This window comes from Hippopotamus amphibius, chromosome 3, assembly GCF_030028045.1.
Source record: "Hippopotamus amphibius kiboko isolate mHipAmp2 chromosome 3, mHipAmp2.hap2, whole genome shotgun sequence".
Taxonomy (NCBI): Eukaryota; Metazoa; Chordata; class Mammalia; order Artiodactyla; family Hippopotamidae; genus Hippopotamus; species Hippopotamus amphibius.
Genome location: NC_080188.1, coordinates 127,326,607 through 127,350,188, shown reverse-complemented (window position 1 = coordinate 127,350,188; position 23,582 = coordinate 127,326,607). Strand labels below are relative to the sequence as shown.

General features: G+C 40.3%; 1 protein-coding gene and 1 long non-coding RNA gene across 14 annotated transcripts in view; one reads left to right on the top strand and one right to left on the bottom strand.

Moving 5' to 3' along the window:
* TOP6BL (TOP6B like initiator of meiotic double strand breaks) overlaps positions 1–23,582 on the bottom strand; it is a 94,836-nt gene that overhangs the window by 144 nt on the left and 71,110 nt on the right. For 11 of the 13 annotated variants that reach the window (XM_057725553.1, XM_057725555.1, XM_057725551.1 and 8 more), the window contains 5 exons: positions 18,780–18,901; positions 16,987–17,097; positions 15,123–15,221; positions 3,745–3,823; positions 82–269 (listed from right to left, as the gene is read on the bottom strand). In XM_057725553.1, coding sequence (XP_057581536.1) covers positions 82–269; positions 3,745–3,823; positions 15,123–15,221; positions 16,987–17,097; positions 18,780–18,901 — 599 coding nt within the window. The remainder of the gene's footprint in view (positions 1–81; positions 270–3,744; positions 3,824–15,122; positions 15,222–16,986; positions 17,098–18,779; positions 18,902–23,582) is intronic. The other 2 variants (XM_057725562.1, XM_057725550.1) reach the window with 1 other exon arrangement.
* LOC130847882 (uncharacterized) lies at positions 264–23,270 on the top strand. The gene is made up of 4 exons (XR_009052496.1): positions 264–697; positions 21,026–21,146; positions 22,444–22,656; positions 23,094–23,270. It is a non-coding gene; the product is annotated as an uncharacterized LOC130847882 (long non-coding RNA).

Sequence of the window (23,582 nt, the reverse complement as noted above, 5' to 3'; positions counted from 1 at the left end):
GGAGGAAATGGGGCCCGGGTGAGGACCCCTCAGCAGCGGCCGCGTCCCGCGCCCTCCCCTGCGCGGCCTTAGCCCCGTTACCTCCAGGTCGCTCCCGGTCCCCGTCCTGCTTCTGCCTGAGGTCAGGGGGGCCGCGATGGGCTCCGCGAGGCGCGGGGCGGCCTCGGACGGGCTCACAGCCCCGGCGGAGCGGAAAGCCCGCGTCTCCCCCGCGCCTTGGCGGAGGCTGCCTCTCTTGAGACTCTTGTTTTCTACTTGCTCGCTGGTCCCTAGGAGAAAACAAGCCCGCCCATCTTACCCTCCTGTCCTGTACTAGAAGGACCCTTGGCGGGAAACCTGGGAGAAGGGGAGGAGCTGGAATCCGGCTCTCTTAGCCCTCCCACCTCAGAGCCCCTTCATCTGGTCGCGTCCGGATTGCAGCCCGGCAGCTCCGGGTCTTCAGGATCAGGTGGAGGCTGCACATTGGCTTCGGGGTCTCCCTGTTCCCACTGAGCTGGGCCCGGGAAGAGGCCTCTGGGATTGAACCAAGCCCTCACTTGGGGCTCGCGCCCACTCTGTCATTTCACACAGATTCCTCGTGGAGTCCGCACCAACCAGCTCCTCCCTCCTTGCCAAGCTGGGATTCCTCTGCCAGGAAGCCGGCCTCACCTCTCTCCCTCTTTGTTGCGCACGCTGCGTTAGGCAGGGCAAACTTAAAGTAAGTTTGGATCTATAATTCTTCCTGAGCAGGTCCTGGGAACGTAGATCAATGAGCTGTTCCCTGGGTGAAGCTCACAGATGCTAGGAACGGTGCAGAAGTGTGTACAAAGTCCAGGGGTAAAACAAAGAAGCTGTTAACCATCTCTGTAAATGAAGAATGGTTTTCCTTGAGCAGATGTCTGAGCTGGGTTTTGAAGGATGCTGAACTGACAAGGTAGAGGAAAGGAATTCGATGCTGAAAGAGGCAAACACCCAAAGGCATTAAACAGTATCCTATATAAAATGCAAGGTGGGGGTCCAAGGAGATGAATCTGAATGGGTTAGTGGGAATCAGAGAATGCTAAGAAATGGAGTTTTATCTGTAGGAAATAGGAAGGTAGTGAAGAGTTTTAAACACTGGAGATATATTGTTAATTTTGTATTTCAGAGCCATCATTCATCACAGGTGTGGCTTAGAGTCAAATTAGAGGAGGGAAGACCTTAGGAGCCCAAGAGAGGTGAAGGCAGTGGGGATGGAGGAGTCTGAAGTATTCATACAGCCAGATCGACAGGCCTTGGTAGTAGACTGGATGTGAAACATTAGAATGAGGGGCATCTCAGATGAATCTCAGGTTTCAGATGTGAGAAACTGGATAGATTGTGGTGCTGTTAATCATGACAGAGACTAAAGAAAGAAGAGCTGATCCTGGTGTGTGTGTAGAGGGCAGGGTATAAGGACAGAGAAAATGGAGGTACCAGTGGGACTACCATAGGGAGCAGCCTAGGGAGCAGATAGATCTCTCACCTAATGCTCAGGAGAGTCCTGGACTGGTCATACCAGCTGAGGAGTCTTGTGCCCAGAGGCAGGTGTCAATCCTGGGATGGAAGAGAGCAGCTATGGAGGGAGTGCAGTATGAGTACTGTTTGGGGGTGGCCAGAGGAAGCCCAGTGGAGAGAAGATGTGAGTCACAGTCTCACAGTGCCAAGGCCTGCACATAGTCCAGGTGTGATAAAGATAAATGCGCAACCGACTGGTAGTTAAGAGGCCTTCCCAAACAAGATTTGCAGTTCAGAGGCCACAGGGCAAGCAAGTGCCCTGGGGTAGGGAAAGAATGAAAGGAAGAGAGGGAAACAGTGCAGCTTGCTTTTTGGAGAACCTTGACTGAGACGTGATGGAGAGAGATAGGTGGAAGAAGTTCAAGATCATGGGAGATAATCCTTTGAAGATGGACCTCCTGAGGGAAAGGAACTCAGAAAAGGAAGGTGAAGGTACAGAATGTGATAACTGATGCTACCAAGAAAGCAGTAGGGATAATGCCACCCCTGAGTCTGAAGGGCGTGGGTCCCTGTGCTGATAAGGTTCTGGTGGTGGGGCGGGGAGTATAAATTGGGTGAGTTTACTGAAAAAAAGAGATTAGTAAGTGAAGTAGGAGGCTAAATCAGGAGGATGAGGCTTGGTAGTTTTTAAAAAGAATGGAGTAGCCACTGAGGGGAAGGCCAGGACGGCAGTGGAAAGAACTGACAAACTGAAGGCTCCTCAGGGAATGGACCACAGGTGTACAGTGGCATCACACACTGCTTGATGATTTTCTTCAGCATAGCTGCCCATGTGGAACACAGGACTGATGGCAACTAGAGTTGCCGCTTTGTAAGGCAGAGCAGCTCAAACACTCTTTTGGGCGGGGGCTGGGGTGGGGGGTTAGTGTGGTCCACCAGATGATAAACACCTAGATCTTAAGACTTACGTTGCATGGTAGAGAAAGCATGGGCTTTAGAGGCAGCAGGCTGAAATTCAGATCCTCCTGCTAAGTACTGTACTTGATCTCTGAACCTGGGTTGTTTTTTGTGAGAGGGGACCAATGCCGCCCACCCTAAAGGGTCACTGAAAGAGTGCTCACTGGAAGAGCCTAGCATCTCCCTGGGTCCACAGAAGGTGCTGAATTAAATGTTTCTTTCTTCTAAGGAAAGTACTTATTTTTTTGTCTTTTCACTGCATAAATACTGAATTGTATGTGGTGAATACTGAATTGTGCTATGTGATACACTTCCATTCTTTTAAATCTCCAAGTCTAAATTTACAGATTCTTTGCCTTATACAAGCCTTCACTGCAGGGTTCTTTTCAGGAGGAATAGCCCCCACAGCATTTAAAATATAGTTTAATTGACAGAATGATTCAGAAACACATCTTAGGCCTAAGCATAGACACCATGCAGTATGTTGTAGCTGTCACCCTGGAAAGAGGAATTTTACCAACAAAACACGGTGCTGAAATCAGTCCCCCAATTCCCTCAAGCCCAGGCACTGTTTTGTGTGACAGTGCATCCCACCAGCCTGGCTCTGTTAGAGACAGACCAGAGCCAGACTGCCTTGCTTTGAATTCTGGCTCTGCCATTTACTAGCTGTGTGACCTCAGGTAAGTTTATTGACATCACTGGGCCTCAGTTTCCTCATCTGTAAAATGAGGATAATAATAGTACCATAGTAATGTTATGAGAATTAAGAGCGTTAATACACTTTCAAAGCTCAGACTAGTGCTTGGCACCTGCACCATAGCAATTCAAGCATCAGTGGCTATGATTATTTTCAGACACACACACCTGCTACTGCAGGTCCTGAAGGCTAAGTGTTGGAGGGAGGGGGGAAAACAGTATAATCACCGTCACATCACACACACCAGCATCTCTCCATAACATTTATCAAGGTTGAGGCGGTGTCTGCACCCAGGAGCAGATTCCAGAGCCCCAAACAGTAGTAACCGATACCAGGGAGAGCCACAGTACCAATGCTAATGGTTAAGACACGAAGGAACCAACTGAATTCAGGGCCTCGCCCCGTCATGTGCAGCTATCTGTAACTGTACAAACTCTGAGAAGTTTCTGGTCCTATTGCACCAGCTTTTGGCAGAGAATGCCTCCTGCTGCCCCAAAATACCCATCATGGTAGTGGGAGCCAACCAGATCCCAGAAGGACATTGCTGTGGTGTAAGGTGCAGTTTGAAAGTTCGAAGTCATGTTTTTTACTTCCCAGCTTTGATCCAGGGCTCACCTGAAAAGCTGAAACCTTACCTGCAAGGAGCTCCAGGCTGCTGTTCTCAGGTGCATCCTCTGTGCTCTGCTCTGCATCATTTTTCTCTGGGAGCAGCTGCTTAAAAAATTAGAAGTCCTGAGTGAGTTTTGCAGAAGCATGAACAAGCCCCAATGAGATCACATGCCTGCTGGCTTTGTTGACCTCACAGGGCTTTCCTCCCTCACCTGGAACCCCCTCTTACTTCCTCCTGGCTCACGTGAACCACCCTGCCCAGACCCCAACTTTCAAGGCTCCCTTCTTTTGGAGCCTTTGTGGCTCACTCCAGCCATTCCAGGCACCTTCTTCCTCTTCTGAACTCCGGTCACTCATCTCGTGTCTGCTCTACTCCTTGGGCTCTGAAGTACGCATTGCATGCCCCTTTTCATCGTTTTTTGCATTTATGTCCATTTTCTACATCTTAAATCCCTTGAAAGGTAAGGTTCGTCATGCCTGTATCTCCTTTACAGCTAGCATAGTGCCTTGCCCAGGGTAAGTGCTCAACAAATGACTGACCGAGGTCAAACATGGGAAGCCACAGGGCACATTTTGTAGTCTTGTGTAGCCTTTCAAAGCACTGCTATTTGGTTCAATTTGGACAGAGAAACAAAGGTCAGAACCCAATCCTCCTGGCTCCTTGTTTTTCAATACAAGTATATAAAAATAGATATCCTCTTCATCAAAATTAAAAACTTTTGTGCTTCAAGGGACACTTCAATGAAAGTGAAAAGTCAACCCACGAGAATGGGAGAAAATAGTGAGACTATCTGATAAGGGACTTGTATCCAGAATAAAGAACTCACAGTTCAAAAGTAAAATAACAACCCAATTAAAAAATGAGTTTGACAAAGAATTTGAATAGACATTTCCCTAAAGAAGAGATATAAATGGCCAATACGCCCATGAAAAGATGCTCAACATCATTATTCATTAGGGATGTGCAAATCAAAGCCACTATGAGATACCACTTTATACCCACTGGGATCGTAGTAATAATGATAGGTAATAACAACTGTTGGTGAGGATGTGGAAAAACTGAAAACATTATACAGTGCTGGTGGGAAAGTAAAATAACGCAGCCAGTTTGGAAAACAGTTTGAGTTATCACATGACCCAGCAGTTCTGCTCCTAGCCACACACCAAAGAGAACCACAAACATATGTCCCCAAACAAAATGTTTACAGCAGCACTATGCTTAATAGCCAAAAAGTGGAAATAACATGTCCATCAACTGATGGGTGGATTAAAAATGTGGTATATCCATAAAATGGACTAGTACTCAACCATAAAAAGGAATGAAGTACTGTCACCTGTTACAACGTGGATGAACCTTGAAAACATTATGCTAAGTGAAAGAAGCCAGACACGAAAATCCACTTATTGTATGATTCCATTTATATGAAATACCCAGTATAGGCAAATCCATTGAGAGGAAAAGTAAATTAGTGGTTGCCAGGGGACAGGAGATAGGAGAATTGGGACTGACTGCAAATTAGGTATGAGGTTTTTTTTTGCATGATGGAGATGTTCTGGAATTTAGTGGTGATGGTTGCAAACCACAGTGAATATACTTAAAACCACTGAATTGTATAGAGTGGTAAATTTTATAGTGTGCGAATTATAACTCAATAAAAAATGCATTCTATGTTGTTTACTAAAACAAGTTTCAATTTCTAGGTAATTATAGTCCAAGGAACACAGACAAGGTAAAGCTGACACTAAAGATGTGAAAAAAGAAATAGTATTAGGAAAATTTTCAAACATTTTTTTTCTTCTTTGAGAGAAACCTTATTCTTTTACTTCGCTCCAGCCTAGAGAAACTCATATAATAGGCAAACCTTTATCCTATCTTGAAATTGGTTGCATCAGGAAATACTTACATTCAGATATAAATCCCTGAGGCCTAGGGGAGCCCTGCACACCCTTCATGCATCACCAGGTCCCCCAGCTGAGAGAGCCCTATCCTTGAATTTAACGCTGTGAGACATTTACTTCTGGCCTACCACCTGGGAAACAATACCTTTCCTTAGGAAGCTGCCTCCCTGCTACTGCTCCTACTTATGCTGGGGTTAAGCTTTTAGTCCCTGCACTCAAATGTGACAGTAAGCCCAGGATGACTATTTTGTCTTCATGGCCCACTGTCCTCTGTTCCGATACCAAGGCTTAAAATCTCCACCCCGGCATGACCTTTCCATGAATATATTCTATAAAACTCTTAATATTCTTTCATTTCCCCATAAACTATATAATAGCCATAGATGGTTTTATTCTGTATTACTCAAGAGGTCTGCTATTCTACTTTACCTGTTTAGAAATGGAAACTGAGGGACTGGTCCAGAGGTAAAAGAGTTGCACCTATCATCATTAATCTTGTAGTTCTTAGCTGTAGCCACTGGGTGCCACTCGTGTGCCACTTGTGTGCGACTAACAAGTTATCACTAAATGGCCACCGTCAGAGGGAAACAGTAATGATCTTGAGTAGAGAAGTATGGGTTCTTCTACTCAATGCCTTTGGTCATTCATCTTCCTGGGCTTATGATCCAGTCCTATATGGTAAAGATGTTACTAGGCTTCAGATCCAGGAGACCTCATTATAAATCCTAGCCTTGTTATTTACTGACTGTGTGATTCTGGGCAAATTAGAGTAAGTTCTCTAACCAGTTTCTTCATCTATAAAATGGGAAAACTACAATCTACCTCATAGGATGTCTGTGGAGATTAAAGTGGAAATCTTGGCACAGGTTAGGGATTCAATAAATGTTCCTTCCTTGACTATGACTGCTGCATAAGACTAGCCATTTGCCAAGTTTATTGGGCTATGAATGGCCCTGAGGCTGTGGGCCATCACTATAGCAACACAGTGCGGCAAAGGAGGTCAGAGTATTTCCTTTTCAGATCTCACTGGGATATCAGAGAGGCCCAAGCAAAAGGACTTCACAGGCTGAAACACTTTTAGACCCTGCCCATATATCCCAGGTCCTATGATAATGCCACATGCCTTGCCCTTGACCTATCCCTAGAAATTTGAAGATATGGATGGCTATAGTGAGTTGAATAGTAGCCCCCAAAAAGATATATCCAAGTCTTAACCACTAGTACCTGTGAATGTGCAAAGGGTCTTTGTAGATGTAATTAAGGATCTCAAGATAAGATCATTGTGGATTTAGAGAGGGCCCTAAATCCAATGACAGGTGTCCTTATAAGAGAAAGGCAGAGGGAGATTTGAGAGACAAAGGGGAATAGCCATGTGAAGATGGAGGCAGAGACTGGATACCTAGGGCCACCAGAGCTGGAAGGGGCAAGGAAGGATTCTCCTCTAGAGCCTTTGGAGGGAGTGTGGCCCTGCCAACACTTTGATTTCAGACTTATGGACTCCAGAACTGTGAGATAATAAATTTCTTTTGTTTTTAAGCTACCAAATTTGTGGTAATTTGTTACATCCATGGGAAACTGATACAATGGGTATTAGCTTTTATGTATTTGTTCAAGTTGTGGGCAGCAGCTTAAAGAGTTGAAGGGAAACCAGCAAGAGTGTTTGCAGTAAGCCAGCTGAAAGGAACGGCAGATGCATCCTAGGAAGGTGCTTCCTGGAAGGTGCATACAGCCATGATAAAACAGTGCGATGAAGGGAACATTTATAGGGGCTTCACTGCTACAAGGCAGAGGAGGGTGGGCAAATCCATGAGATGCTGTGATCCTTGGGTGCCTAGGTACCTAAACCTCCCCATCCAATCAGGCAAACAGAAGTAGGAGAGGGAGAGAAGCAGAAGAGGTGTTATTCTCTCAGAAACAGTGTTGGTGGACTTCCCTGGTGGTGCAGTGGTTTAGAATCTGCCTGCCAATGCAGGGGACGTGGGTTCAATCTCTGGTCCGGGAAGATTCCACATGCTGTGGAGCTGCTAATAAGCCCATGTGCCACAACTACTGAGCCTGCACTCTGGAGCCTGAGAGCCACAACTATTGAGCCCATGTGCCACAACTACTGAATCCTGCACACCTAGAGCTCGTGCGCCACAACAAGAGAAGCCACTGCAATGAGAAGCCTGTGTACTGCAACGAAGAGTAGCCCCTGCTCACCACAACTAGAGAAAGCCCATGTGCTGCAATGAAGACCCAACACAGCCATAAATAAATTCTAAAAATAAATTTATAAAAAGTCTGTAATTTTTATAGCAACTTTACTGAGATATAACTTGCATACACATAATAAATTGCGTCTTTATAAAATGTACAATTTGATAAGTTTTGGCAAAATTACATACTTGTGAAACCATTACCATATCAAGGTAATGAGCATATCCATCAGCCTCAAAAGTTTCTTCTGCCTTTCATAACTCCTCCACTCCCTCCAGCTCCTGTACCTCCCATCTTCAACAATTACTGATCTGTAACTATAGAGTAACTGGCATTTTATAGAATTGTCATAAATTCAATCAAGCAGTATGTACTCTTATATTTCCAGGTTTTTTCATTCAGCATAGTTATTTAGAGACTCATCCATCCTACTGTGTGTATCAGCAGTTCACTCCTTTTATTGCTGAGTAGTATTCCATTGAATGGATATGCCACAGTTTGTTTATTCATTTACCTGTTGACACTGGGTTGTTTCCAGTTTTTGGCTATTACAAATATAGTAGCTGTGCCACGAACATTGGTGTATACATTTTTGTGTGGACATATGCCTTCATTTCTCTTGGGTAAATACCTCGAAGTAGAATGGCTAGGTTGTGAGATAAGTGTATATTTAACTTAAGAAACTGCCAAACTGTTCTCCAAAGTGGTTGTATCATTTTTCATTCCTACAAATAGGGTATAAGAGTTCCAAGTTCCTGCACATCCTTGCCAACACCTGGTATGGTCAGTCTTTTTATTCCAAGTAGATGTGAAATGTTATTTCATTGTGGTTTTTTATTTTTATTTTTTAAGTTTTTATTGGAGTGTGGTTGTTTTACAACACTTTGTCCTTGTGGTTTTGATTTGCACTCCCCTAATGACATAATGCTGAGCATATTTTTGTATGTTTATTTGCTGTTTGTGTATCTTCTTTGGTAAAATGTTTGTTCAAATCTTTTGCCAATTAAAAAAATTGGGTGGTTTGTTTTCTTGTTATTGAGTTTTTAGAGTTTTAAAATAATCTGTATATGATGGTAAGATTTTTAACTAAAAATTCAATTTCTTTAATAGTATAAAGCTACCAGGTATATAGAGCTATTTCTTCTTCTTTCTTTTCTCTTTTAATAAAATTCTATTCTATTCTACTCTACTCTACTCTACTCTACTCTACTCTACTCTACTCTACTCTACTCTACTCTACTCTACTCTATTCTTGGCTGCATTGGGTCTTAGTTGTGACATGCAGGATCTTCCTTGTGGCATGTGGGATCCTCTACTGCAGTGCCCGGGCTGCTCCCTGAGGCATGTGGGCTTCTCTCCAGTTGCAGCATGTGGGCTTAGTTGCTCCATAGCATGTGGGATCTTAGTTCCCCAACCAGGGATTGAACCCACGTCCCCTGCATTGGAAGGAGGATCCTTAACCACTGGACCACCAGGGAGGTTCCAAGCTATTTCTTCTTGAGTGAACTTTGGTAATTCATGTCTTTTGAGGAATTTCCCACTTCATCTAAATTGTCAAATGTAGTGCAGTGTTCACAATATTTCCTGATAATCCTTTTACCATCTGATGCCACCTCTCCAGTTTCTAATACTAGCGGCAATTTGTCTTCTCTCTTATTAATCTTTCTCAATGAACCACCTTTACATTTCATTGATTTTTTTTCTCTATTGTTTTTCTATTTTCTATTTTACTGACTTCCACTCTGATCTTTATTATTTCATACTTCTGTTTATGTTTAATTTGCTCTTCTTATTCTAATTGAAGTTGGAAGCTGAGGTCATTGATTTGAGACCTTTTCCTTTTTTTTCCTTTCTTTCTTTCTTTTTTCTTTTCTTTTTCTTTTTTTGGCTGTGCCACGGGGCATGCGGGACCTTAGTTCCCTGACCAAGGATCAAACCCATGCCCCCTGCAGTGGAAGCGTGGAGTCTTAACCACTGGACCTCCAGGGAAGTCCTGAGACCTTTTTCTTTTCTAACACAGGTATTTTCCCCTCTAAGTACTATATTAGCTACGTCTCACAAATTTTGATAATATGCACTTCCATTTTAATTAAATTAAAATATTTTCTACTTTCTCTTTTGATTTTGTGTTTGACCCATGGGTGATTTAAAAGTGTGTCATTTAGTTTCCAAATATTTGGAGTTTTCCAGATATCTGTTTGTTATTGATTTTATTTTAATTCTATTGTGGTCAAAAACATACTGTATATTACTCAGAGCCTTTAAAATTTATTGAGATGTATTTAATGGCTCAGAATATGGTCTATCTTGCTATATGTCCCTTGTGTACTTCAAAATAATGTATAGTCTGCTGTGGTTGGGCAGAGTATTTTATAAATATCAGTTAGGTCAAGTTAATTCATAGCATTATTCAAGACTTCTACAAACTCACTGATTTTCTGTCTACTTGTTCTGCCAATTATTGAGAGAAGTATGTTGAGATCTCCAAATATAACTGTAGACTTGTCTATTTCTCCTGAGAGTTCTATTAATCTTGCTTCATGCATTTAAAAACTCTCTAAAAAGTTTTATGAATGTTTAGAGCTGTTGTCTTCATTGTACTCACTGTATTATATTCACCATTAGGAGATAACCCTCTTTATCCCTGGTAATGTTCTTTGCTCTGAAATCTACTCTATCTGATATTATTATACCCTTTCCAGCTCTCTTTTTACTAGTGTAAGCATGGTACGTCTTTTTTCTATTCTTTTACTTTTAATCTATTTCTGTCTTTATATTTAAAGTGGGATTCTTGTAGGCAGCATATTCAATTGTAGGCTGTTTATTCAATTTAACAATCTCTGCCTTCTAATTGGGTTGTTTAGACTACTAATATTTAATATGATAATTGATATGGCTTGGTTTAAATATATAATCTTACTAGTTGTTTTCTATTTGTCTCATCTATTCTTTTTTCCCTTTTCTTTTCCCTCTTTTTGTTCTTTTAGATCGAGTATTTTTTGATAGACTTTATTTTCTAGAGCAGTTTTAAGTTCATAGCAAAACTGAGCAGAAGGGAGAGAGATTTCCCATATTCCCGCCATCCCCACTGATGCCTCTCCCATTATCAACCTCCCCCACCAGAATGGTACATTCGTTACAACTGATAAACCTACATTAGCACATCATTATCATCCAAATTTCATAGTTTATGTTAGGGTTCACTCCTGGTGTATATTTTGTGGATTCAGACAGATGTATAATGACACATATCCACTGTTATAGTATCATACAGAATAACTTCACTGCCCTTAAAAATCCTCTATGCTCCACCTATTCATTCCTCCTTTCCTTCTAACCCCTGACAACCACTGATATATATATATATATATATATATATTTTTTTTTTTTTTTTTTTTTTTTTTTACTGTCTCCAGAGTTTTGCCTTTTCCAGAATATCATATACTGTATTTGGAATCATATAGTATGTTGCCTTTTCAGGTTGGCTTCCTTTACTTAGTTATATGCATTTAAGTTTCCTCCATATCTTTTCATGGCATGACAGCTCATTTCCTTTTTGGCGCTGAATAACATTCCATTGTCTGGATGTACCACAGTTTATTTATCCATTCACCTATTGAAGGGTATCTTGGTTGCTTTCAAGTTTTGGCAATTATGAAGAAAGCTGCTGTAAACACCTGTGTACAAGTTTTTGGGTGGACATAAGTTTTAATTCCTTTGGATAAATACCAAGGAGCATGATTATTAGATCACATGGTAAGAGTATGTTTAGTTTTATACAAAACTGCCAAACTGTCTTCCAAAGTAGCTGTACAATTTTGCATTCCCACCAGCAATAAATGAGAGTTCCTGTTGTTCCACATCTTTGCCAGCATTTGGGTTTTGGCCATTCCAGTAAGTGTGTAGTGATAGCTCATTGTGGTTTTAATTTCCATTTCCCTGATGATATATGATGTGGAGCATCTTTTCATGTGCTTATTTGCTATCTGATGCCATCTTTGGTGAGGTGTCTATTAAGGTCTTTGACCCATTTAAAAAATTTTGTTGTTGTTGAGTTTTAAGAGTTCTTTGTGTATTTTGGACAATAGTCCTTTAATCAGAGGTGTCTTATAAATATTTTCTCCTAGCCTATGTGGCTTGTCTTCTCAGTCTCTTGAGGGTTGAATATTTTTTATGAATCCATTTTATCTCCTTTCTTGGATTATTAGCTATAACTCCTTGATGTGTTATTTTCATGGTTCCTCTCACCTTTAACTTACCAGTTTATTCAAGTAATATTAGACCACTCCACATATAGCATAAATCCTTACAACTATATATCTCCAGTTCTCTCCTCCTGGTCTGTGTGCTCTTGTTGTCATACATTTTACTTCTAACATAGATTATAAACTTCAAAATACGTTATTACTGTTTTTGCTTTAAAAAAGTTAATTATGTTTTAAAGAGATTTAGATATTAAGGAAAAGTCTTTATATTTAACCATATAGTTACTATTTTAAGTACTCTTCACTCCTTTGTGTAGACTCAGGTTTCTATCTGGTATCATTCTTCTGCTTGAAGGACTTCTTTTACTTTTCTTGTCTGCTGATAATGAAGTCTTTCATCTCTCTTTGTTTGTTTTTTTATAAATATTTATTTATTTATTTATTTATTGGCTGCATTGGGTCTTTGTTGCTGCACACAGGCTTTCTGTAGTTGCGGTGAGCAGAGGCTACTCTTTGTTGTGGTGCAAAGGCTTCTCATTACTGTGGCTCCTCTTGTTGCGGAGCATGGGCTCTAGGCATGCGGGCTTCAGTAGTTGTGGTGCACGGGCTTAGCTGTTCCGTGGCATGTGGGATCTTCCTGGACCAGGGTTTGAACCTGTGTCCCCTGCATTGGCAGGTGGATTCTTAACCACTGCGCCACCTAGGAAATCCCTCTTTTTTTTTTTTTTTTCTTTCATCTCTTGTATGTCATAAAAAGTCCTTATTTCATATTTGCTTTTAAGGATACTTTTGTTGGGTAAAGAATTCTAGGTTGACAGGTTTTCTTTTTTTTTTTCAGTACTACAAAGATGTTACTCCATTTTCTTCTAGCTTATGCAGTTTCTGATGAGAAACTTGCTGTAATCCTTATCTTTGTTTCCTTGTATTACATAATAAGTTTTTTTTTTTTTTGGTCTCTTTATTTTTAAGATTTCTTTTTACCACTGGTTTTAACCAATTTAATTATGATGAGCTTTGGTGTACTTTTCTTTTGTTTCTTGGGCTTGGGTTTGTTAAGATTCTTGGATCTGTGTGATTTATAGATTTCATCAAAGTTGGAAAAATTTCAGCCGTTATTTCTTCAAATATATTTTCTGCCTCTGCTGCTTCTTCAGATTCTCTAATTATACATGTATTAGGCTATGTGAAGTTGTCCTATAATTCACAGATGCTCAATGCTCTATTATTATTATTTTAACCTCTGTGTTTAATTTCAGATAGTTTCTATTACTATGTGTTTTCCCTTAAGGGTCTAATGTGCCATTGATACTATTCGGTGTAATCAGTATAATTTTCACCTCAGAGACATTAGTTTTCACCTTAACATTTGTTTAGGGTCTTTTTTATACCTTCCACAACTCCAACTAATATGTTCAATCTTTCCTCTAGCTTCCTGAGCATATGGAATACAGTTATAAGAATAACTGTTTTGTGCCTACTAAGTTTATCTTCCATGTCAGTTCTGGATTAGTTTTGATTGGTTGATTGATTGATCAGTTGATTTAGTTTTCTCTTCATTGTGGGTTGTATTTTCCTGCTTCTTAGCATTCCTGTTATTTTTTTTATTATTAGATTCAAGGCAGTGTGGATATTACCTTGGTGGATGCTGGATATTTTTGTATTCTTATAAATATTCTTGAACTTTGTTCTGAGATGCCATTGAATTACTTGGAAACCACTTGATCCTTTTAGGTCTTCTGCTTCTGCTTTTGAGATTTGTTAGGCAGAACCAAGAAGTGTTTATTGTAGATGTAATTTTTTTCCATTTCTGAGGCAAGACTATTCTTAGTATTTTACCTGATGCTCCATAAATTATAAGACTTTCCTTTCTTGTTGATTGAAATAGGCACTATTCCCAGCCCTGTGTAAACTCTGCCTATTGTTTCCTCTAATCCTTCTGAGTGATTCTTCACCTGGACAGTTTCTTCACATGAATAAGCTGATCAGTACTCAGCTGAATACTAGAGAGAGGAACCTCTGCAGATCTCCAGAATTCTCTCTCTGTGCTGCTCTCTCTTTCCTGGTACTCTGCCATGAAAACGTAAGCTGCCTTGGCATCCCTGGATTCCCAGCTTCATCTATTCAACTCAGGGAGACCACTAGGCTTTGCCTGGATTCCTTCTCCCTGCTCCACCGGCTCTGCACTTTCCCTAGGCAGTGTGCAAGGGCAATCATAGAACTCACTTCATTTGTTTTTCATCTGTCGGGAATGACTATCCCATCCATCGTCTGAGGCCCAATATCTTGCAAACCATTGTTTCACAGGTTGTATTTTTTGATACTGTCCAGATTTTTGGTTATTTCAGGCAGGAGGGTAAATCTGGTCCCTGTTACTCTATCTTGGCCAGAAGCTACTGTATAATCATTTCCCCCTTAATCTATTTTATTTACTCATATTATACTTTAATTCCAGAAAAGTCAACCCTGCTGATTGTTGCCAAGAGAGCCAGAAAAGTGGACTTCAGCTGAAACACTACTACTACCTACACCCAGAATCTGGAAATACATAAAATTTCCCAGCTATGATTTCTCTTCACTTATTAGAGGAGCCTGTAACTATTTGACCTTCATGAGGGCAGAGACCCCAACTAATGTAACTCTATATCTCCAGCATCCAGAAAGGTGAATAGATAAAAGTATGTTTTTCATTAGGCAAAACTAAGCATAAGAATTCCATCATATCATCATCATCATAAAAGTAGCTATGTGCTTAGCAGTTTATATACATTATCTTATTCAAACCTCACAACAATCATTTTAGGTGTGCATCATTCTTATTTTACCGATAAAGAAACTGAGGCTTGGAATAAATAGCTTCTATAATAATACCATGCAACTAGTTAGTGGCAGAAATGGAATTCAAGCAATAGCTCTAATCATGCGCTTAACCTCTGTGTAATACTATGTTCTATAAAGTTTTTCTGACCACAGGCTTCCTTGCTGAAAGTCTAACCTCAGATTGTGCAGTCTAAAGCACTACATCTACCCACTGTGTATTCAGGGCTCTCATACATCAACACGGAAGATTTCCACCAAAGTATTGATGATTACTTTACACTTACCTGCTTCACCTCACGTGAGCAGTGGTGAAGAAATCGGTGCTGGGTGATATCATGAAATGATTTATGCAGCTTGGTCCCAAATTCCTGTGTGTCAGCTGCCTAAAACGGGCCAGAGATAGAACATGTTGAGTTCCAGTACTGGCAACCCAAGGTAAGTACCCACAGAAGTTTATATGGGGAGAGGACGAGACAAACAGAAAGGCAAACTGCTGACATCCTTCATGTTGTGTTAGAAGCTTCCTTAGTTCCTATGGACACACGATAAGTAGAAAGAAGGTCTGGGATACGTGACATGAGACAGGTAGTTGTGGCTCCTATATATCTTCCAATTCCTGTTTCCTAAGCAAGATATTTCAGACAAGGTCTTTGTTCTCCTATCTCTATATGAGATAAATATCCTAGAGATCCATCTGTTCATGAAGAGGTTATATAAACCGCTCTCCTCTAAAACAAGTTCCAAGAGAGCAGAGGTTCTACTGAACAACTAAGGCTGATATAGGAACTTTTCCCCAGATAAATCTTTCAGGGAGGAAAGGAACAATAATATAGTTTGCATCCATAAGGAATGGGTAACAGCCTCTACTTCTTAGTATAGAATTGTAGGATATTAGAGTTAAAAGGGACCAAAGTAATCACCTAATACAACACGCTAATTTCAAGATGAGAAAACTGAAATTCAAAAAGAAGTGACCCACCCAAGATCTCACAACCAGTTAGCATGAAAGGTAGGGCTGACTTCAGGAGTGCCAGTATAGTGTTCTTCTCACTACCCACATGACCCAGAAAGTTGAAGCTGTGAGAAGACGCACTAGATTATAAAGATGTTATACACTTTGACCCATTAACTCCATTTATAGAAATTTATTCTAGGAAATAATTCCAAAGAAGCAAGATATCACATACAGGTATTAAGTGAAGCATTATTTACTGGCAGAAAGAGTGTAAACAACTTAAATGTCTGTCACTAGGGGAATGGTTTATTAAATTAGATAAAACCAACACAGTGGAATATTGGTTAACCAATACAAATTTTAAGACTGTTGAAACGGGAAAAGGTCAAATTATATATGAATATAGAACACTGTGGTTATGACTATATAATATAATGTATATGAGATAATATGCAAAAATTAAGTGATAAAAGTTATTAGTTATTATTTTAAATTTTGTGTATATTACATTATCTTTTCAAGAAAAAAAGTACAAAAAGATGAAAGAACAGACATGGAATGAATGTGTTACCCCACTGATAATACCAATTGGTCAGCACACATTGAAAGGAAGGAAGGAAAGAAACCAACATTTATTAAGAATCTACCATGTGTTATGCAGGTTTACATTTAGCCCTCAACTTCATAATAACCCTGTGAGGTACTATTATTTTTTCTAATTTGCAGATGAAACTCATTAAAGTTCAGTACAGGCCTAAATCCACATAGCTAGTAAGCAAATGAGCCAAGATTTGAACTCAGGCCTCTGATTCCAAACCTTGTTACACTATTCCATACTGTCAAACACATGTAATGCTTATGGCTGCTCAGTTATTTCCAATATATTCTGTCACCATGAGGTAACAAAACATTCTTCAATAAGAAATTGGGAATCACTGATCTAATCCTAGCTCTGCTTGTAACCACCTTTTTGACTGAAAGGAAATAGAAATTTTAAATAACTTGTTTTCTCATTTATAAAATAGTATATGTGTCATTATCCATTCAACAAACATTTCTTAAAACACTTATGTAGAATCACAGTAGGATCCAATTAAATAATGCTTCTAAGACCACTGCACATATTTCTAAGATAGGTAGTAGCATGTCATTAAAACCCTGGCACTTCTAAGCATCCCCAATCTCTTACTAACTTGAAGCGTCTGGAGGCAGATCTTTCGGAAGCTGCTGCTGGTGCTACCCGTCATGATACTCATGATGGAATCCACAGCCACTGAGAGGGAGGCCTGTAGTTTCTGATGAGCCTAGAGAATAACACAAGGAAGAGGCAGACTGCAGTTTATAATAATTTCAAACTGCTGGTTTAGAGAATCCCAAAGGGACCAAAGATTTTAGTCAGAGCAGGATTTCAACAATTCTTCCCCCTCCACCAACAATACTTGCTGAGAGCATGACCTGTAAAGGATACCTAGACTTATGGACACAGATACATTCAGAAAAGACACATAGTAAGACCCTGGGCAATAAAACAGATATACTTAACTATTAAAAAACAAAAAGCTCAAGAACAAGGACGCAGATACAGAGAATGGACTGGAGAACTCGAGGTTTGGGAGGGGGCAGGTGGTGAAGGGGAAGCTGAGATGAAGCGAGAGAGTAGGACAGACATATATATACTACCAACTGTAAAATAGATAGTGAGTGGGAAGTTGTTGCATAACAAAGGGAGTCCAACTCGAGGATGGAAGATGCCTTAGAGGACTGGGGCAGGGAGGGTGGGGGGTACTCGAGGCAGCGGGGAGTCAAGGAAGGGAGGGAATACACGGATATGTGTATAAAAACAGATGATTGAACTTGGTGTACCCCCAAAAAAATAATAAATAAATAAATAAAATTTTAAAAAAACAAAAAAAAACCAAAAAAGCTTTAAGCTTTACTCTTTTAGTGTGGTTGTTTTTTCCCTGAAAAGGTGGCCACATGAAGTCAGAAATGTGTTACCAAAAGTACACAGGATGGAGGAATTCAGAAAGGTAAGAAGATAAAGTGATGTTATAAGGGATTAGGAAATGGGGGAAGAATGTAAGATTTAGTGAAACAGTAGCTCTAGAAGCATGTGTGGGAAGGGGAAATATATAGACAAGAAAGAGGTTGATTGCTATAAGCTTTTATATATAGGATGTACAAACAACAAAATCCTACTGTTTAGCACAGAGAACTATATTCAGTATCATATGATAAACTATAATGAAAGAAAATATAAAAAAAGAATGTATATATATGTACAGCTGAATCACTTTGCTGTACAGCAGTAGTTAACACAATATTGTAAATCAACTATATACTTCAATAAAAAAAATTTCAGGCCAAGTGCATACATGTGCTATCAATTTATCTAGAACTTATGGTTAGAATAATGGGTGAAAGAGAGAAGATGACATTAATGACACTATAAATTAATATACAAAAATACTTCAATGTGTAAAACTACCTAGAATGAATATAGTATCCTGGATTCAGTGTTTATTGTTCCTCTTTTATAAATGTTTTCCTGTCCCCTAGTATAATGGGAATGGTAAAAACAAACTAACAGGCAAGCAAAACCAAGCTCATTTTGCTTGTGAAAAAAAACACTCACATAGTCACGTTCCAAAAAGAAAATAAAATTTGTTCACAGTCAAAAAAAAAAAAAAAAGGAAAGAAAGAAAGAAAAGAGGTACATTATCAGTCATTTCCCCTGTCTATTATTTTGTCCCTATTTATTCAAACTCAGCTCCTAGGAGATAAGACTAAGCAAGCTGGTTACAGTGACCCATCTAAGTTAAAGCCTGAGTTCCAAGGCTAGATGCAGTTTATAAGATCAGCCCAGGTGACCAAAGAGGAGAGGAAGAAGCATTCAGGGAGGAAGGGCTCTTAGGCCCTGTCTGCCATATGCTCTATCTTTGTCTTAGAGAGTGAGGGATAAAGGGAGTTGTGAATTTCTTGTTACCTTGACAGCCTGGTGATGCTGCTCCAAGGCCTGGTCCACAGCGACCTGGATGGAATTTTGCACCACGCGGTGGCTCTCCATGAGAATGGCACTGAGATGAGTTGTGAGCAAAGTGTGGACTCCTAAGGGGAAAGAGAATGTTGGTAACCTTGAGTGAGAAGGACCACTTCAAGACTGCTGTTCATATGCTGTGAGCCAGGGCTGAGACTGGGAAAGAGGCCTCTTGAAACAAGAAGCCACTTCTGCCTCTCTACAAATAATTACTTTTTTAGACAAAACCCCCCAGCAACTAACAAACCAACCCAATTCCCACTTACAAATGAAGGAAAGCTCACTAAAATTAAAGTGAAGAATGACATTATTTTTGAAGAATCCAAATGAGGGATCCTGTTTAATTCACATCAGAAACAGAAATATATACCACATACTATAAACAATGATGCTGGTGACTCCCGAAGGAAAGGAAAAGCCTCCTGGAGAATATGTCTAACTCTACTCTGTTTCTATTTGAGCATAGCTGTTGTGGTGAGCCACTGTTACTGTCAGGGTATCAATCCTTTTAGATACGCCGTGGTATAGAAAGAGTTAAAAACAGGTGACTCTGAGAACTGCTGGTATAAGGTCTTTTTAAATGGGGGACTATCTCTGATAAAGTAACCATAGGCACCACTGCTCAACATCCTTCAGAAAAGCTAACACATGAGACAGATGGGAAAATATGTCATACAATATGCCAGCACTGATGATCCTCATACAACCAATACAGGAAGACAAATTTACTTTTTGGGGCACCTGGGGAAATGTTTCTTAATTATCTTTCTTTTTTCAGTGTTTTTCTACTCTCTGTATGGTCTGTTCAAAGGTAAGTCTGGCTGGCTTTTCTCAGGGCTACATTTAAAATGCAAGTCAGAAGGAACATTTTCTACCACAAGAAACCAAGATGCTTTCCTGGAAGGGAAGGTAATAAGTGCTCCGCTCAAAAGGGATCTGGAACTGGAGTCAACAGAACATAGATTCTAGTGCCAATTCTACTACCAACTAATAGTGACCAAGTCACTTCACTTTTCTCATTTTAGTACAGAAAGTGGCTTTATACCACCTGCTCTCATGGGTACTTTGTGCAGATAAATTAGGATAATATATATGAAATGTTTTGAAATGTACATTGCAATATTCAGAGAGAAAATATCGTTATTGCTATGATGATATCATCTGGATTACTATTTTCTATAGTTTGGTCCTAAGAATAGCCTTAAGAAATCAGTTAGACCCCCTTTGAAAGCAAACATTTAATTAAAAAGCTATAGTTTCATTCCTAAAACTACTGATACCACCAGATGCCTTTAACACTATGGCAAAATAATGAGTTAATCATAGAAAAGTTACCATGACAAGGAGGCAGAAGGCCAATTAAGTGATTTTTTTTAAGATACATGGAGACAGACTGCAGTTCTGCACAATCTGTTTCCTAAAAGGAGCTCTGGAGAAAGCTTTCAAGGATATGAGAAAGAAGAGGGGAAAAAGAAAATAAAATTACTACATATATCTATATCCATGTATCTATATCTACCTACCCTTACAGTGCATGTTCTTCAAAGGCTAGTCCTAAACTCTCAGATGTATAAGGAAATTTTAAAAGATAACATGCAGAGATGGATTTCTATTTAATCCAATACTGAGTACAACTACCTGAGATGCTGCAGGCCATCAGAGTCAAGCTACACAGAGGTGCACAAACTATCACAGTACTACCAGAATGATAGGTAACCCTGGTTTCTGAGGAAGTATGTTTAATGGGATTCAGAATGTGGTACCAGACTTTATGTCATCCTAGGGAAGAATGAACACAGTGCTTCCTCTAGCAGACCTCAAAAAACAAACAAACAAAAACAAACAAACAAACCTGCCACAGATAGTAGACCTTACATCTTAAGAGGGTCTTTGGACTTGGAAGGGCCTTTGATAGCACCTAGTCTAACAATCTCACGTCAAATATATGAAAAGGAAGATCAGATGATTTATGTGACTTGCTTCCCAAAAATCATTAAAGAATTTGTTGGCAGAACTAAAATTAAACTCAGGTCTCTTGCTTGTACCCTGAAGTCCTTTCCACCATACTAAGTTGCTTCTCTTACAAGCCTCTGTCCATGCGAGCACAGGTTGGGTAATAGCCCTAGGCATTCTCACCTTTGACCACCTTGCTGGAAGCCTCGTTAGTCTAAGTCTCTCCTATGTTCCCATTCCAGGGCCTTAATGAATGGAACAGTGGGCACCAGAGAACACCAGCTCCTCAAATAAAAGAGTTGCAAGCCAGAACCCAGGAAAGCAGTGCTTCTCTCCTAAAGAATATATACATAATGGAAAAAGGTAGGAGAGGCATGGAAGGCTGGCAGCAGGAAGAATCCCACAGGTTCAACAAAGAGTTGGCACCAGTCAATGTGAGCTCTTCTGATCTGGGGTTGTAAGCTGTCTCATTTCTCTTATGACGCAGTGGGGACAGGGCCACACCAAACAGCACTGGAATGCCTGGAGTAAAGTCCCAAGAAAAGGCACTGGCCCACAAAGAAAGAATAACACAGAAACATACCAGGAGGACCAAAAGGGAGGCTTGTGAACATTTCCCCAGACATTTATAAGCTCCACTTCTTGCTACTTCCTTAAAAGTTTAGGAGGGCACTGAGAAACACTTAAATTTATGTCTCAGGCTTTATTGGATTAAAATGCATAAGCCAGCTCTCTTACTCAGTGGTTTTCAAACTTTACTGTGTTTAGGAATCACCTGAGAATCTTGTTAAAAATGCATATTCTTGAGCCATACCAGATTTTTACTTTAGCAAAACAATGAGTTAATCCTTGCCCAGGAAGCTGCACATTTTCAAATACTCCAGGTGATTCTGATGCATGTTTCATGGACCACAAAACAGTGAAATCACTGCTTTACCTTTAACAGAGAGAACCTTCTGATAACAGGTTATCGCCTGTTAGATAAAGAACAGTTCTCAAGCCTGAAAAGCTTTAAAAACATACTGATATCTGAGGTCCACCTCAGTCCAAGGAAATATGAATCTCTGGGGGTGAGGTTTGGGCATTTTTTAGACACTCCCTGGGTAACATATTGTGCAGCTGAGGTTGAGAACTACCCATCTAAGGTAATATACTCTGTAGGGACCAACAGGAAGTGTCTGCTGATTTCTGGTCAACCAAATCTGGAAATGTCATCATCTAAGTGATGCTTCAAGATATAGATCTTTCCCATAGAGCATATAATTTGTTTAACTTACTTAAGCAAGGTTTTTCATTGAAATGTGTTATTCTACAGAAACATATCTATTCAGATTTATGCATCATGTAAAGTCTCCTTTGCTTATTCTCTTTTTTTTCTTTTTTCTTTTTCACCAAAACCATAAAAAAACTGTGCATTTCATTATGTGTAAATAATATGTAAAACATACCTCCATTTAAAAAAGTAAAAATAAAACAAAGAAACAAACAAAGAAGCCAGGGGGAGGTGAGAACAAAAAACAGAGATGACAGGTCCTATAGTTAAAAAGTTGAATTGAGCTTCCTGCCAGCCAAAGCTAGAAGGAAAACATGACCACTAGCTGATTCTTGTTACGGAAGCTTTAGATCTGAGCACTTAGATCTGAAAACAATTTCTCTTTAGGTGCCTTTGATGAGGGACACTATCCTTGAGGACAACAGTACAGTATGTACATTAATACGTTTCCTAAGACCATCTCTGACTCTGTATCTCAGCGTTAGCTGGACTGAACATTTCTGCAGCAGGAGTGGGTGGGCAGGCAACGTAAGTCAAATGAGCAGCTTGGAGGCTCAAATGAGACGAGGAGAAAGACCTCAGGAAACCATAAAGCACAGTGTGAGTACCAGGTCAACTGTCTAAACCTAAGCTCTGGGCACAGGAGAATGGAGAGGGCTTGATGCTGAGACTTAGGCAAGGGAGGCATAAGTGACTTCCCCATGTCACTAATCCAGCTAAAGTGGCTCTGGCATCAGCCCTATCACAATCCAACTCACAAACAAATGGCTTACTTACACGGGATACTCTCTGCAAAATAACAGCCAAGAACAGTCTTGGCTCCATGTAGCAAAAGCTACTAACTGGGCCCCCACATTCATTTTCTTCTTCATGTTTTAGTCACAGAAGCCCCCAGTGTTTTAACTGGGCACATAACCACCCAAATAAGAGGTTCTATGTCCCAGAGGTCCTTTCAGCAAAGTGTGGCCAGAGTGATTTAAGCAACTCCAGGTCATGGCCTTTAAAAAACAAACTGCTTTCTCTCTCTCTTTCCCCAGTGGAATGCAGACATGGAGCTGATGAGTCTGTTCTGATTCACCCAAGGACAGCACCCTAGGGATGGCTGAATAACAAGATGGAGGGAAACCAAGTTCCTGAGGACCTTGTGGAGTTCAATCTGCCCCGGACCGTCTGATTACCTCTGTACTATTAGAAAAGCGAAAAATAAACTTCTATGAGCCACTGTATTTTAGGTTCTCCTTGTTATAGCAGCATAGCCTGTGCCTTAATATAATTCACAATAGAATGGAAAGATGTCCAGAGGGAGAATTCAAAGGACTCAGGCAACACGCTAGAAAAGTGAACTCACAATTCACTTCAGCAAACAGGTCAGAAAATGATAGCCATCAAATAAGCTGTACCTCCTACTCCTTTTCCAGGAGAGGCCCAGCCACATCCATTGAGCAGAGGGAGAGGCCTTTATCAGAGCACAGCCCAAACACAACCTACAGCCTGTCCACTGTGGGCCCGGACCAAATCCTCAGTAG